At 36.6% G+C, this 15,154-nt stretch overlaps 1 protein-coding gene across 4 annotated transcripts in view; it reads left to right on the top strand.

Annotated features, from left to right (window-relative positions):
• The window catches only part of RELN (reelin), a 523,209-nt gene that overhangs the window by 486,673 nt on the left and 21,382 nt on the right, over nucleotides 1-15,154 (top strand). For all 4 annotated transcript variants that reach the window (XM_043462977.1, XM_043462976.1, XM_043462975.1 and 1 more), the window contains 7 exons: nucleotides 2,672-2,928; nucleotides 6,347-6,501; nucleotides 8,218-8,432; nucleotides 10,571-10,748; nucleotides 13,283-13,458; nucleotides 13,608-13,714; nucleotides 14,812-15,054. In XM_043462977.1, coding sequence (XP_043318912.1) covers nucleotides 2,672-2,928; nucleotides 6,347-6,501; nucleotides 8,218-8,432; nucleotides 10,571-10,748; nucleotides 13,283-13,458; nucleotides 13,608-13,714; nucleotides 14,812-15,054 — 1,331 coding nt within the window. The remainder of the gene's footprint in view (nucleotides 1-2,671; nucleotides 2,929-6,346; nucleotides 6,502-8,217; nucleotides 8,433-10,570; nucleotides 10,749-13,282; nucleotides 13,459-13,607; nucleotides 13,715-14,811; nucleotides 15,055-15,154) is intronic.

The raw sequence follows: 15,154 nt of genomic DNA, 5'->3' as shown, positions 1-15,154 counted from the left end.
TATAATTAAGGTCAACAACATTTTGGGAAAATGGAAACAAAAAACCAGTTTGTAAAAAACAAAAACAAAAACCAGTTTGTTTGTTCACATAGTGTTCACTCCATTTTAGGAACTTGGAGGCTAGAAAATAAACACATTGCCTTCTGCAAAATAAACACAATAAAATGTAAATATCCTTAAGAAGCCTAGAGTCTATTTTTAAATTTCTTACTGAAAAATCCTGAATAAACACAGTGTATGTGTCATTTTTAAGAATATATTCTTGAAGGGCAAAAATACAATGTGACCAATTAGAAAAGCCAAAAGGTTAGTAAAAAAGAAAAGAACATTTAATAAAGTAGGAGGAGGAGAAGAATATGGAAGAGAAGGATGAGAGAGGAGAGAAAGAGAGAAGGTTGGAGGAAAGAGGAGATGGGAAGAGAAGGGAGAGATGGAATGATTGTGGCCCAGATAAGAGACAGAATAAAATGAGAAACCTAGATAATCCCTCAGTGCATGGCAAACCAGATACTAGCTAAAAATTAGGTAAAATGAAAGTAATCAGAATCTTGTAAATGATCATTGAAATTCAATGTATCAGTCAAGAACAGGTTTAGCTGTGAATTACAGAAAACCTCAAATAACTTGGAAGTTTTTTTTCCCTTCTCTTAATATAAGTTAGATCCAAAAGGAAGCTGCCCAGAGCTGCTCCAGTGGCTTCACCAGGACTAGAGACCCAGGTTCCTGCTAGCTGGTACTTCTGCCACACTCTACACTTGACCTACATCTCATGGTTCAAAAGAACACGCATTCCAGCTCGCAAGCAAAAGGATGGGGCAAGAACGGTGTGCTGTCTGTCTTTAAAGACACTTCCTAACACTTGCCTACACTTCCTTTCGCATTCCAATAGCCAGAACTTTGTCGCACAGACACACCCAGATGCAAGGGAGTCTGGACATGTTGTCTTTATTCTGGCTGACTATTTGCCTCACTAAGAAGATGGGTTCCTAACATGAAGGGAGAATGGGAATATGGCAATTGAGGAAAGGCCAGCAGTCTCTGCCATAAACAAACATTTTAAATCCTGCACATGCATTAAAGTTGGACACCAATAAAGGATTACAAATGAAACTAAGTGGTACACATTGTAATAGTGCAAAAAAACTGTGCTCGCCTATTAGTAGAAGATGGTAGATGAGCCAAGTAAACTGTTTATGAAGAAAGTTATAGTGGTCTCACGTACGAGCTTCTGAACACTTATATACAGAGAGAAGGAAGTTATGTTTCTGTAGGGTAAAAGCATAACTGTCCAGTCCACTTTAGTTCTCTGAAGGAGAAACAAATTCACCAAGGTAGGAACAGTGGTCATAATTTATTTACACTTTCAACAGCCTTAGATAAATTTCCACTCCAAAGGTTTTTAAAATGTGGTCAAGGATTTTTCAGGAAAGAAAAATGAGAAGAAAGTCATTGCTCTAGGTAAAGCTGTGTGATTTTGTGTCCTTCCAGGAATGGATAGATTTCTGATATTACTAATACTTGCTAAAATATTAATTAAACATGCCAATTTAGTGGATAAAAATTATAAAAATATCTTACAAGGTAAGCATACAAAAAAAAAAAAAGAGGAAAGAGAAGGGCACACGTGAGCTTCAAAATTGAAATGCATGAGAAAATGAACTTCGAAAAAGATTATTTACCTAAAGACTTATAGTCTCCAAACTGCCAGTTACTACACAGGTGAGGGTCTAAGATTTACAGTCTACACTTTCCTTCCCTGAGACCACGCTCCATTGAGCTGTCGTAACCCAAAGGGTATCAAAATGATGGACATGATCTTAAAAATGTATTTAAATTCCAAGTACTAGAAACGCAGCTAACAACATTGTAGCCTTGAATAGATTTTGATTGATCCCCGTCTAGAATACTACCTACTGTTCTGGTCATTATACTTCAAGGAAGACGTAAAGAGAGAAAAGGGGGTAAAAGAATCAACAAGGAGATACTGTGTAAGCAAAACTAAAATAACTAAACCTCTTCAGTGTGATGAAAACCAAAGGGTCATTTTTAAGCTCTTAGCTTAAGGGTTCTTCCCAGGATGAACTGGTGCTTGTTGGCCCTGTCCTCTAGTGCTGATACTAAGAGGCAGCCTTGGACTGTAAGGGAGTTAGATTGGCATGGATTAAAACGATGAGACTTTGCTGCTGTCTCCTGCATCTCCTGCGTTGACAGGTGGATTCTTTACCATTGTGCCTCCAGGGTGAACCCTGCAGTTTTCTGTTTGCCTAGGCCTCCTTCAGATCAGGAGGCATAGGGTATATACACTTTGGTAGACATAAACCAATATTGACGTAAGAGATGCATGTTTGATCCCTGGGTTGGGAAGATCCCTTGCAGAACGGCATGGCAACCCACTCCAGTATTCTTGCCTGGAGAATCCCATGGCCAGAGAAGCCTGGCGGGCTACAGTCCATGGGGTCACAGAGTCAGACACAACCAAAGCGACTTAGTACATATACACGAGACCATAAAATAAAGACAATTTATCATGGTTTTTAAAAATTATTTTAGCTAAAGTCCTCTCCTCATCTCCTATGTGATGTGTAATGTCTTATGTCTGGATGCACATCCTTTTCTCCCATGAGACATTTGACACAACTTTTCCCCACCCTTACCATCATTTATTCTTCAGATTTGTGAATATCCTTCTCCCTCCTGATGCTAAAGAGATTGCTACTCGCTTCCGCTGGTGGCAGCCAAGACACGACGGCCTGGACCAGAACGACTGGGCCATTGACAACGTCCTCATCTCGGGCTCTGCCGACCAGAGGACCGTCATGCTGGACACCTTCAGCAGTGCCCCGGTGCCCCAGCACGAACGCTCGCCTGCAGATGCCGGCCCTGTGGGGAGAATTGCTTTCGACATGTTTATGGAGGACAAAACTGCAGGTAAATTTTCATTGATGTTAAATGAAAATCCATTTGAGTCTTTTCCAAAAAATGGAATGTGGAACCTTTTATACATTCTCAAGTGGTTACAGAAACAGTGAAAAGAGTGTCCCCTTTTCCTCTCTCAAACTTCCTGGTTTTACATTGTAACGAAACCTGTTCTTTCTTTCAAGCCAGCAAGCTTGTTTTAATAAATAGCATTCTGTAGTTTCACTAATAGGGTAATTTTCTCTGAGAAAATTTTTGTTTCTACATTTCTTGTTTTTTATTTTGGTTAGAAAGCCAGCATTTTTTGGACATTTGTTTTACTCTCCAAGGACAAGGATTTTGTTTAGCTGTACGTGCATTTGTGATGGCATTTCATGTTTCAGAAATATCCAGGGTCATGCTTTTGCTCTTCATTCTTAATAGGAGTATTTCAGTGGTCCTGGTGTACTGTCAAGGAGTTCTCCATGCTATTCTTACTTTTAATGCCTTGTTTTCATTTCATCACATTATTCTGGTCTCTTTTTTAAAGTGGGGTATTATATTAAGTATGTGACTTTATGATGCCACACACTTAGTTATACTGCATAAAACCTAAAGTGGTATCTTCAGGTAAAGTAGTAATGTTTAATTACATGTATTGTATCAATACAGCAAGTCATATGGAATAGATAGACTATACCACTATAGATTGATCAGACAGTGAGACTATGCCATACCCAACTCTGTGCTAGAATCTTACATAGAAAGAAGGATCCGGATGTATTTTACAGTAATGAGACTGATAAGAACCTTCCAGAGGAATGAAATCTATGCTGAAGACAGCTGAAATGTGGGGAATTTTGTAACTTAAAATGCTTAATTATTAATGTTTTAATGTAAAAGCAATACATGTTCAAAGTGTGAAATTAAGAAAATACAGAAAATCATGAAGATGAAAATCACCCGGAGGATAACCAACATCAATATTTTGTTATTTTTTTAGAGTCTTTTTCCTGTGCCTTTATATAATCATATTTTAAACTAAATTATAGTCTTATTTGTATTTTGTAGCCTGCTTGTTTTATTTAGAATTAAATCCTTATCATTTCCTCTTGTCCTTAAGTTTCTTTGAAAATATAATTTTAATAGCTAGAGTATTCCATTATAATTTTATCATCTTAACATTGAATATTTAGATTATTCTTATTAATTCATTGATTAGTATTTCACATGGACAATGGTATAATTGCAAACATTTAATGAAAATCACCCTTTTAAATGGAAAAAGCTTGAAATGTTCTTCACCACTATCAAGTAGTCTCTTTCAAGAAGATTATTGAGTAGACTTAACATAAATCTGATTTGGAACTTTGCTAAATTACTCATTTGTTTTCTCTATGTAATGATTTAGATAAGTGAGTTTATGATCAGAGAATAATTTAAGTGCAACTTCTATATGAATAAAAGCAAATACATGTTTTTTCAAGTACTGAAAATACTGATTTTTATTTTAGACTAATTTGTGATGTACTTTTAAGCTTATGCTTGTCTTGCAAAGACAGTGCTCCTAGAAAGTGTAATATCTACTCACAGAAGTAGTTTATAACACTGCAGAAGAGATTAGTGTTAGTTGATTAATGTAAGCCCTTTTTCAGGATCACAGCGTTCTAGCATATAATAAAATATTTACCAGAGAATAAACTCAGGATATTGTTACTGGAATTCAGATTTCTGTGCCTTTTGATTCTGGAGTCCTATACCTCTGCTGTAGGACTAAATGTAATTCCAAATCCAATGGAGTGAAAACTAACAGATAATGGCATTATGGTAACCGTTCGAGTCCTGGAGATGAAAATGCTTGTTCTACAGGCATATGTTAAGCTCAGACAAAATCAAAAGAACACAATACTGGTGAAAGCTGGATTCCAATTAAATTGTTTGGTCTCTTCTCTTATGAAGCCATCCAACTCTTTGCACAGTAACCCAGGCTTCCACTTGTACCTGTCCATCTCCACTGTAAATGCTGGAGCTAACCAGGAAACTGCCAGAGAAAAGCTGGGCCTGTGAAATCAAAGTGTATCATGAATTAGATGAAATGTATAGATAGGTTTAATTTCTAACCTTTCTGGGATAAAATCATGAAGTTAAAGCACCCCTTCCAAAAGAAAAAGCAAATTGTGAGGGACATGAATGTGTGGTGTGCATGTATGTGTGTATGCATGTGTATTTGAGAGAGTGGCACAATAAGATTACTCTGCACTGACCAAGTCATAATCTTGCTGCTTAAATTTTCGTTAGACTCTTAGAAGCTTTTTTAAAAATCACTTACTGAGGTATAATTGATGTACAAAAATCTGTAGGTATTTAATGTATACAACTTGATGAATTTGGATTTATGTATACACCTATGAGACGATCACCACAATAAAGGCCATAAATTTATCAATCATCTCTGAAACTTTCCTCCTGCTCTCCTCTTTTTTAATATTGATTTTTCCATTATGGTAAGCACACTTAACATTAAGATATCTCTTAGTAAATTTTTAAGTACGCAATACAGAATTGTTAACTATAGCCCCCATGTTGTACGATAGATTTCCAGAACTTATTCACCTTGCATTACTGAAACTTTGTGCCATTTGACTGACAAGTCCCCTTTTCCCCTTCCACTATTCTACTCTCTGGTTATAAGAGTTTGGCTATTACAGGTTTTTTCATTGCGCAGGCTGCTGCTGCTGCTAAGTCACTTCAGTCGTGTCCGACTCTGTGCAACCCCATAGACGGCAGCCCACCAGGCGCCCCCGTCCCTGGGATTCTCCAGGCAAGAACACTGGAGTGGGTTGCCATTTCCTTCTCCAATGCATGAAAGTGAAAAGTGAAAGTGAAGTCGCTCAGTTGTGTCCGACTCTGTGCAGCCCCATGGACTGCAGCCTACCAGGCTCCTCTGTCCATGGGATTTTCCAGGCAAGAGTACTGGAATGGGGTGCCATTGCCTTCATTGCACAGGAGACACTACCAAAATTTGAGTATAAATAGCTGACTCACTTCTCTATCATGTTACTGAAAATCTTCCTCTTTCTTTAGATTTGGCCTAAAAAGTTAAACACCTGTCAGGAAAACAAATAGATGTACATTTCCATTTGTTTTTCATTTGTAACACATAAAATGCATTCTTTTTTCCTAAATGTAGACTTCACTAGTTTAGGAAAAAAAAAAGAATGTATGTGTTACAAATGAAAAACAAACTAGTATTGGACACTTGATATATCTCAGTCTCTCAGTATCTATGTTCCTAAAATGATGTGCTTATATTAGTGTTTTATCTGTAGATGGTATGTAATAAGAGAGATTACTACTTAAAATAATTATCGATCTTACCTAAAGTGAATATTTGCTTTAAGTATGTTTGTCATAAATCTGTCATTAAAATTTTTGCTTTTCTTTTTTTAAGTAAATGAGCACTGGCTATTCCATGATGATTGTACAGTAGAAAGATTCTGTGACTCCCCTGATGGTGTCATGATTTGTGGCAGTCATGATGGAAGAGAAGTATATGCGGTGACCCACGACCTGACCCCCACTGAAGGCTGGATCATGCAATTCAAGGTGAAAATGTTATTACCTTTACCATGTGTGTGTGCTAAGTCACTTCAGTCACGTCCGACTCTACTCCATGGACTGTAGCCCGCCAGGCTCCTCTGTCCGTGGGCTTCTCCAGACAAGAATACTGGAATGGGCTGCCATGGTATCCCTCCTTCTCCAGGTGACCTTCCTGACCCAGGGATCAGACCTGCATCTTTTATATCTCCTGCATTAGCAGGTGGGTTCTCTGCCACTAGGGCCACCTAGGAAGCCCAGTGTACAACAATCCACTGTAATTCTTCAAGATCCATCTGTCTTCTTTACAGACCAGATAGGTGAGCTGAAAGGAGATGTGACAGAAATCACAAGCCCCATGATCTTAACTATATAAACAGTCATATACAAATAATATAGAAATGAAAAAAAAAATTGTAGAGACAATGATCATACAATCTTTTATTGACTTAATACATACATTGAAAACTATTAACAAAATTTAATATTAAGATAATATACATCCCAAGTATATATAACTTAATGATTAAAAGTATTTTATTTTTTAACTATTTCAAGGTGAACTTGTGCTGTGTGCTATGCTTAGTCGCTCAGTTGTGTCCATCTCTTTGCGACCCCATGGACTGTAGCCTGCCAGGCTCCTCTGTCCATGGGGATTCTCCAGACAAGAATACTGGAGTGTGTTGCCATGCCCTCCTCCAGGGGATCTTCCCAACCCAGTGATCAAACCCAGGTCTCCAGCATTACAGGCAGATTCTTTATCATCTGAGCCACCAGGAAAGCACAAGAATACTGGAATGGGCAGCCTATCCCTTCTCTAGGGGATCTTCCAGATCCAGGAATTGAAGTGGGGTCGCCTGTATTACAGATGGATTCTTTACTGGCTGAGCTACCAGGGAAGCCCTAAGATGAACTTAAATAAGATTTAATGTGCTTCTGACATTAAATATTAATAGAGAAAAATATTGATAATAAAATGTAGAAAACTGATTTCAATTCCCTGAGTTTAAATCATTATATGATGTAGGCATTCTTTTCCTTTAAGAGAAGATTGTGGTTATATCTACTTTTTTAATAAAAACATTTCAGTGTTTCTGAAGAAAGAAAATTATAGAAAACAAAGGCATGATTAGCATTAATGCCAACATCAATTTTAGCTAAGATCTTATGTCAACCAATTTATTCATTCCCACTGTATTAGCAACAAATGTTGCATTATGACTGTCTCCATCAACAAAGAATGCTGTGTGTTATCAAAAGTACCCTCTGTGATTACTTCACTGCATCTTACTTGCAGTTGAAAGTGATTTATTGAGAGTCATAAATTGTATAACAAAACAGTAAACTTGGTAAAGCTGTTAGCAATCCTTCTTGGTCCAGCATTCTGCCAAACAGAAGTGCCAGACCATTAGCACAACAAATAACAATTTGTAAGAGTGGGCCCAGGCCTTCCAAGGCAATCAGCCAGCAATTGCAGAAGCACAGCTTTCAGCTTCTCTCCAAACTCCCCGCACAATATATTTGGCACTTTCTATAATTTGTCACCTAGGGCAACCATGTCAACTCCACCATTCATCAGCACAGCAGATAAGGAACCTGAAAAGAAACGGATGTGTTGCAGTGTCTGTCAGATAATCAGCAGCTTTCTTACCACCCAGTCCTTAGAGCAGAAGCATGCAATATGATTTTAACACCTTAATGATCTTGCATCTCTCTGTTTACTAGATCTCTGTTGGATGTAAAGTGTCTGAAAAAGTCACCCAGAATCAAATTCATGTTCAGTACTCTACAGACTTTGGTGTGAGCTGGAATTATCTGGTTCCTCAGTGCTTACCTGCGGATGCAAAATGCTCTGGAAGCGTTTCTCAACCATCTGTATTCTTTCCAACCAAAGGGTGGAAAAGGATCACCTACCCACTTCCTGAAAGCTTAGTTGGAAAGTAAGTAGAAAATTAAAACCTGGTTCTAAGCATTCAGAAGTGGATTTAGACACTGTGGTCAGCCTGAAAGTACTGTGTAATTGTTGGTAAAATGCTCTCTTCCTCCCTAACTCTAAAGTTCACTCATTAGTGACCTCCACGATAAACTAATTTAAGAAGACCTCAAGATGTAATCCTCAGACTTGTCAAGATAAGCCCTGACAGGCTCTTCCATTTGAGCAATAGTGATGGCCTTGGAGCCAGTTGAAAAGGTATTTGTTACCTTATGGACCTTGTAAATTGTGCTTTCCACATTGGTCCCTTGTCAATCCATGATAGATGGAGCCAAGAGAAAACCTAACTTATCATGCTCTTGATACTTGTACAAATCCTAACTCTCCATGCTGTTTGTATAAACGTAGTTTGTAGGTTTCATTTTTTTTCTTATCAAAGTATTATGTTCTGCACCTGCAGTGGAAAGTAATTAGCCTAGACAGTCGTGAGCCAATACTTCTGAAAAGTATGCCGTGAGCCAATACTTCTGAAAAGTATGTGGGTAAGTTAATTTAGGCAATTACAAAGAAATTCCCTTCAACTGTAAAATTAGGGGAAAAGATACATTGAAGAAAATGATAGTTATACTTCTACCATATGTCACAGTTTCTGGCTAAATGAAGAACCTTTTGTGAAACAGATTCAAGATATATGACCAGAACACATAGAGCCTTTGAATAAGGTACTTACAAAAGGCAAAAAAAGTCTCATAGAGATTGTTTATTGCATGATCACTCACAGTTTTCTGGAACAAATCTAAAAGGCTTAGTCAGTTAACATGCTAGATAGCAATCAGTATACTTTCAGCTGCAGGTAACAGAAAATTCCATTCAAATTAAAATTACATTTGGCTCAATTGAAAGTGAAATATATTATCTGTATAATGAAAAAAATCCAAAGGTAAGTGGACTCTAGGATTGGTTGGTTGACAAGGTCAACAGTGTCTTCAAGGACATTATTATTTCTTACTCTCTTACTCTTATTCTTTGCTCCACTCTCCACACATGGATGTCACACTCAGTCTTCAGACTAGTTTCCTTTGTGAACATAGATGTCTCCCAGAAAGCTGGAGCACAGTGCATCCTTACCTATGTCCAATGGAAGAGAAAGAGAGTTGCTTTTCTTTCCAGCAAGGCTGGAGCAAGTACCTCTTTGCATCTCACTGGTACAAATTAGTTCAAGAATGTCCATTCCTTACTCCATCAACAGTTAGGGAAATTATATTATCATTCTCATATGACTCATCTGGGCTGACGTGGGTGCTGGAGAGCCACCATACCCTCATTGCCTCATTTGCCCCTCTTGTTCTCACTCTCTTTTTTTATAATGAGGTATATAGTTTACAGTCAGTAAAATGAACACATTTTGATTGCTCCTCATGATTTCTTCCCATTGTATAATACATGTAACCACCAGAAACAAGATACAGAATGTTTATATCTTCCCAGGATGTTCCCTCATGTACTCTGAACTCTTTCCACCAAAAAAGGGTGGAATATATTAATATAAGGTTAATTATGACACTTCTATTTTCCCCAGAGGACAGAGAAGAGCAATGATAAAACTAAAATCTCAGGGAAACTTTCCTTTAATATAACCCTTCAAAATTGTTTTCTAATTAGCATAGTTACTCTGAGAATAGGGGATTCAGAAGCTGCTGTTTCCCAACCACCTGAAGGCCATGTGTATGCTGACAAGGCGCTGTCAAAGGAGTGATTTACCTTCTGTACAATTTCAGAAATACAGTTAATGAATCTAAATTGCATTGCAGCCACTGGACTCCAGTTCATAAGTTGATTTTTAATAGTTACAGATTTGCGTTTTAAAATGTTCCTTTTGCTTGACATAGAGGTTCCACTGTATTTTCATTTTGTTTTACAAGTTTACTCACATATTTTAAAATTGTAAGTTGAACTGGCTTTAAACTTACATTACTAGAAATAGAAAGATAATGATGGTCCAAAAACATCTTTTATTAACCCATTTCATCTTGTCAGAATGGTTTAAATGTTTTCTCTCTTGAATACTGAATGTACCTGCAGGAATATGGACCTGAATAAAGTTAACTTTTGTTCTTCACTCCTTTGCTCTTGTGTTGCCAATAGTCCAGTAAGGTTTCGGTTCTACCAGAAGCACTCAGATATGCAGTGGGCAATTGACAATTTCTACCTGGGCCCTGAATGCTTGGACAACTGCAGAGGCCATGGAGATTGCTTAAAGGAACAGTGCATCTGTGATCCGGGATACTCTGGGCCAAACTGCTACTTGACTCACACTCTGAAGGTAAAGTTAAAGCCCCTGAAGAAAATATGTATCCTCATTCCAGATCGTGCATTAAGAGCCAACTTAAGAGTGAGACTAATAATTTATAACCATGTTCTTTGGGGTTCCCAGGAAATAAATCCTTTGGACAGAATCTTAAATATATATATATAGGGTTTATTAAATACAAGAATATTAGGACCAAGTGCTAGTATGTTTTACCCACTAAATAATATAAACCAGTCTGTATGGATTAAAGAACATACTCTGTTTTTTTGGGTTTTATAGAGCAGACTATTAAAGTCAATATTAAACCTTCCTTAATTCACTTTTTTCAGTAGATGTACTATTTAAATTAGGAGGGTACTGTTGTTGTTATGAAATAAAGCAAATAATATTGATACATTATCACACACACAAAAAACAAGTTTTCAAAAAGGCAGAAACGGCACCAGAATTTTTGTTCAGAAAGTGTTCTGATTTGTTGACTGCTGAAATGTGGTTGTGTATTAAATAATAATAGATTAGTCTTGGAAATTTTAGCTATTATATAATTATTCAACATGCAAAGTAAATACAGTTGCTCAACACTGTTGCTATATATATATATATATATATATATATATATATATATATATATACACACACTCTGTTTCTGTAAATAAATATACTGTATTTATCTTACAATAACAGAAAAATGACTAAGTTAAAAAAAAGTACAAGTGATTGAAATTGAGTGTATAAGTGACAAACAATGTAAATAAAACCTGTCATTTTGTGACTTCCCTGGTGGTCCAGTGGTTAAGAATATGCCTTCCAATGCAGGGGATGCAGTTTTGATCCCTGGTCAGGGAACTAAGATCCCACATGCCACAGGGAACTAAGCCCATGCTCCACAATTACTAAGCCCACGAACTTCAATTAGAGAGAAGCCCATGAGCTGCAACTAAGACCCAAGCAGCCAAAAATAAATACATTTTTTAAAAAACTGTGATTTTTTTCTACAATACTTCAACAACTTTGGAACTAATAGATTAAAAACATAAAATTGGAGCAATACTCACTTGTATCTGAAGCTGTTAGTTTGTATGTTATCAAATGAGATTATAACATGAGAAAGGTAGCCACAGGTAATAAATAAATTTTTTGATATAGAGTCTTTAGCGAACATTTAAATTCCATTAGCATTCTTCAGTTGGATAAGAAATAAGAAATTGTAGAAATCTATATTATGAACCCTGAATCAGATATTTCTAATGAGAGTTTAACATGATTACCAAAGCATGTCTTCTGACTCTTGTGTTCTCACATATAAACCTCCAGTTATAAATTGCACTTATTTGCTAACATCAGTGAGGTAAGGTAAGGCTAACATGTTGACCACATGTCTTTAACTATGGAGTTGATTATGTTCCAAATTTGAAGACGGTCTATCTAAACCATCTGAACCATATAATAAGATAGCAACTAGACAACCTACCTAAGACGTGAAAAGGTATACAGTTTTTCTGTAAACAGCTACTACAGTTGCAACTATGACATATAGTTTTCATGACATATTTCTATCACTAAAAAAACAAAAAGGAAAATGAAAAAAAAACCTGCCTCAACCTAATGCAAAACTGTATTATGGGCAAAAAGAATGTCCTCTGGACAAAATGAATAGAAAATCAAGATCTTGACTATGATATGAGGAAATGAAATAATTGAACATAAAATTAGCCATAATGAACCCTAATATTTTATTTATCTATTCTGTTTTGGAAATAGACTATTCCTGGTTGGTGGTCCTTTTTAGTCAGAGGATAAACTGGAGACTCAGGGGAAATATTTTATTCTAGATTTTTGAGTTCTTCTCCCTATCATCCAGAATCTTGGCCCTGACAAACATGTGAAAAGTCCTTTAAATTGCCTTCCAAGATTGTTTTCTTTTGACTTCATACAGAAAGGTTTGGTTTCAAATGTCCCTGCCTAACCAAATAGACATTTTAAGTTTGTTCTGTGTTGGAAGCTGAAGGGTCCTTGGTTCCTAAAACAGTCTCCAAGGTGCAGGGAGTGGAGGAGGCACATATTTCCAGGGAGAATAAGACAGTCAGGGAATACTGGGACAGGGGCAAGTGCTAAAACATCTGTCTTGTCTTATTCCTTTAATTTTTTTAAATTTTTGTTCCTGTTTTCGTAATATCATAATAAATTACAAGATTACTTTCTGTAATATATAAATAAATATTTTGAGAGTATATGCTTAAGTAAGTTTTTACAAATAGGAGTATTACTAAACTCAACTTTACAATTGTTCTATTCTAAGATTCTTTCTAGATTTTAAATTCCAATAATTAAGCATTATTTAGGCAGTTTAAATGATTGTCAATAGATGATGGACAAGAATATTGTGGATGTATCGTGTTGGGTTTCTTTTATTATCTTTCAGAAAAGCATTTGAAATCAGCTCTAATTTTTTAAGGTCCAAGATGTAACTTTGTATTTTCTTAATTATTCCATAAGTATTCTTTGAAGTTTTTACTTTTAAAGACATACCACTTACTTTTTTCCAGACTTTTCTGAAGGAACGCTTTGACAGTGAAGAAATCAAGCCTGATTTATGGATGTCCTTGGAAGGTGGAAGTACTTGTACTGAGTGTGGGATTCTTGCAGAGGACACTGCACTCTATTTTGGGGGATCCACAGTGAGACAAGCTATTACTCAAGATTTGGACCTCAGAGGGGCAAAGTAAGCCGATTTTTTTGTTATCTTTGTTACAACTTAGCAAACTGGCCCCCAAACAAGAACACACCTATGAAAGAAGTTGTTATCCAGGGCTTGAGTAGATAATTTGTTCTAACTATCTGTTCTGATGGCTAATTTGTGCTTGCATTCAGATTCCTGCAGTACTGGGGGCGCATTGGTAGTGAGAACAACATGACCTCCTGCCATCGGCCCATCTGCCGGAAGGAAGGCGTGCTGTTGGACTACTCTACAGACGGAGGCACGTTTCAGGGGTGAAAGCCATGCCTTGCAGCGGATTCCCAAATTCCATCCATTGCCCCTCAGAAAAGTCTCCGCAAAACTTTGCTGACCTGGCAATACAAATAGTGAAAGTCACAAAGAGAAAGCTATAGATCTTGGTTGCATTCCACCCATTACACAGTCTATATTTGTAATTTCTGTGTTGTACAAAATCTACACAAAAAGGGAAAAGAGAGAAATCACATTAAAAAAAAAAACTCCAAGCTTATGAGTAAAGACAGTAATCACGAAGCATAGCTGAAGCTTGATTATAAATGATACAAATAAGAAATAAATTTTTGCATAGTCTTCCAGGTAAAAGATAATTTTAAAAACATTTTAAAGTGTTTTAAAAAGCTTTTGTGTGAACAAGCATATAATAAATGGTATAGAAAATCTATAAGAAAGCATTAGTAGTTGTGGAAAACTGTAGTCAATTTGTGAGTCTGTCACACACTATTTTAACAAGATTTTGTTTTGTTATTTTGAAGTAGCTAGAACCAGACCAGTAGTAGTACCATGAGGTTTTCAGAAAATCAGCATTAAGGGATAGGTATCATTCTTAATAACTGGCAGATAAATAGATGACCCTACCTTAAAAGTATTTTAGGAATTCAAAGGTGTTTTCTTAAGTAATTTAAACATTCCACCTACTGTCTTATCAGTTGATGAGAGAAGCTTCATATTCGTCCAACAAATCACAAATTGCATAGAATTATAATCGCTATATTTTAAAATACTAGGAGTATCTTGTCTAGAAAGATTTAAAACACTGGTGTTTCTCATTATTTATGAGAAATAATGCATATTGGAATCAAGAACAAAACTTTAGAAGCTGAAAATATTTAATTTTTACCTTGGTATTTTTATTTTTGCCCAAGTATTTCTAAATACCCTTCCCCTTATATCCTCAGTCTCATTTTGAAACAGTGTGTGAATACTTACGTTAAAGTCAGTGAAATCAGTTCTCATTATCTGGCTGAAGATCTCTTTGGAGAACTTGCTGTAACTGCAATATATTGGTTGGTTGTTGTGTTTTTTTCAGTATGTTACTATGTTGGTATATTTGTTTTATAGGAATTACTTGGTCTTTGCTCCATGAGATGGATTATCAGAAATACATTTCAGTCAGACATGACTACATACTTCTTCCCGAGGAGGCTCTTACCAACACAACTCGACTTCGCTGGTGGCAGCCTTTTGTGATCAGCAATGGACTCGTGGTCTCCGGGGTAGAGCGTGCTCAGTGGGCACTAGACAACATTTTGATTGGTGGAGCAGAAATCAATCCCAGTCAACTGGTTGACACTTTTGATGATGGTAAGAAATAAGACATTGAGCAATCCTCCCTGTGTATCTTTTGTCTGCTTATGTCTTTACATGAATTGCTACATGAAAAGCATTTAGATGAGTGCCTACC

This window comes from Cervus canadensis, chromosome 3 (assembly GCF_019320065.1).
Source record: "Cervus canadensis isolate Bull #8, Minnesota chromosome 3, ASM1932006v1, whole genome shotgun sequence".
Classification (NCBI taxonomy): domain Eukaryota; kingdom Metazoa; phylum Chordata; class Mammalia; order Artiodactyla; family Cervidae; genus Cervus; species Cervus canadensis.
This window is presented reverse-complemented; position numbering and strand designations above follow the sequence as displayed.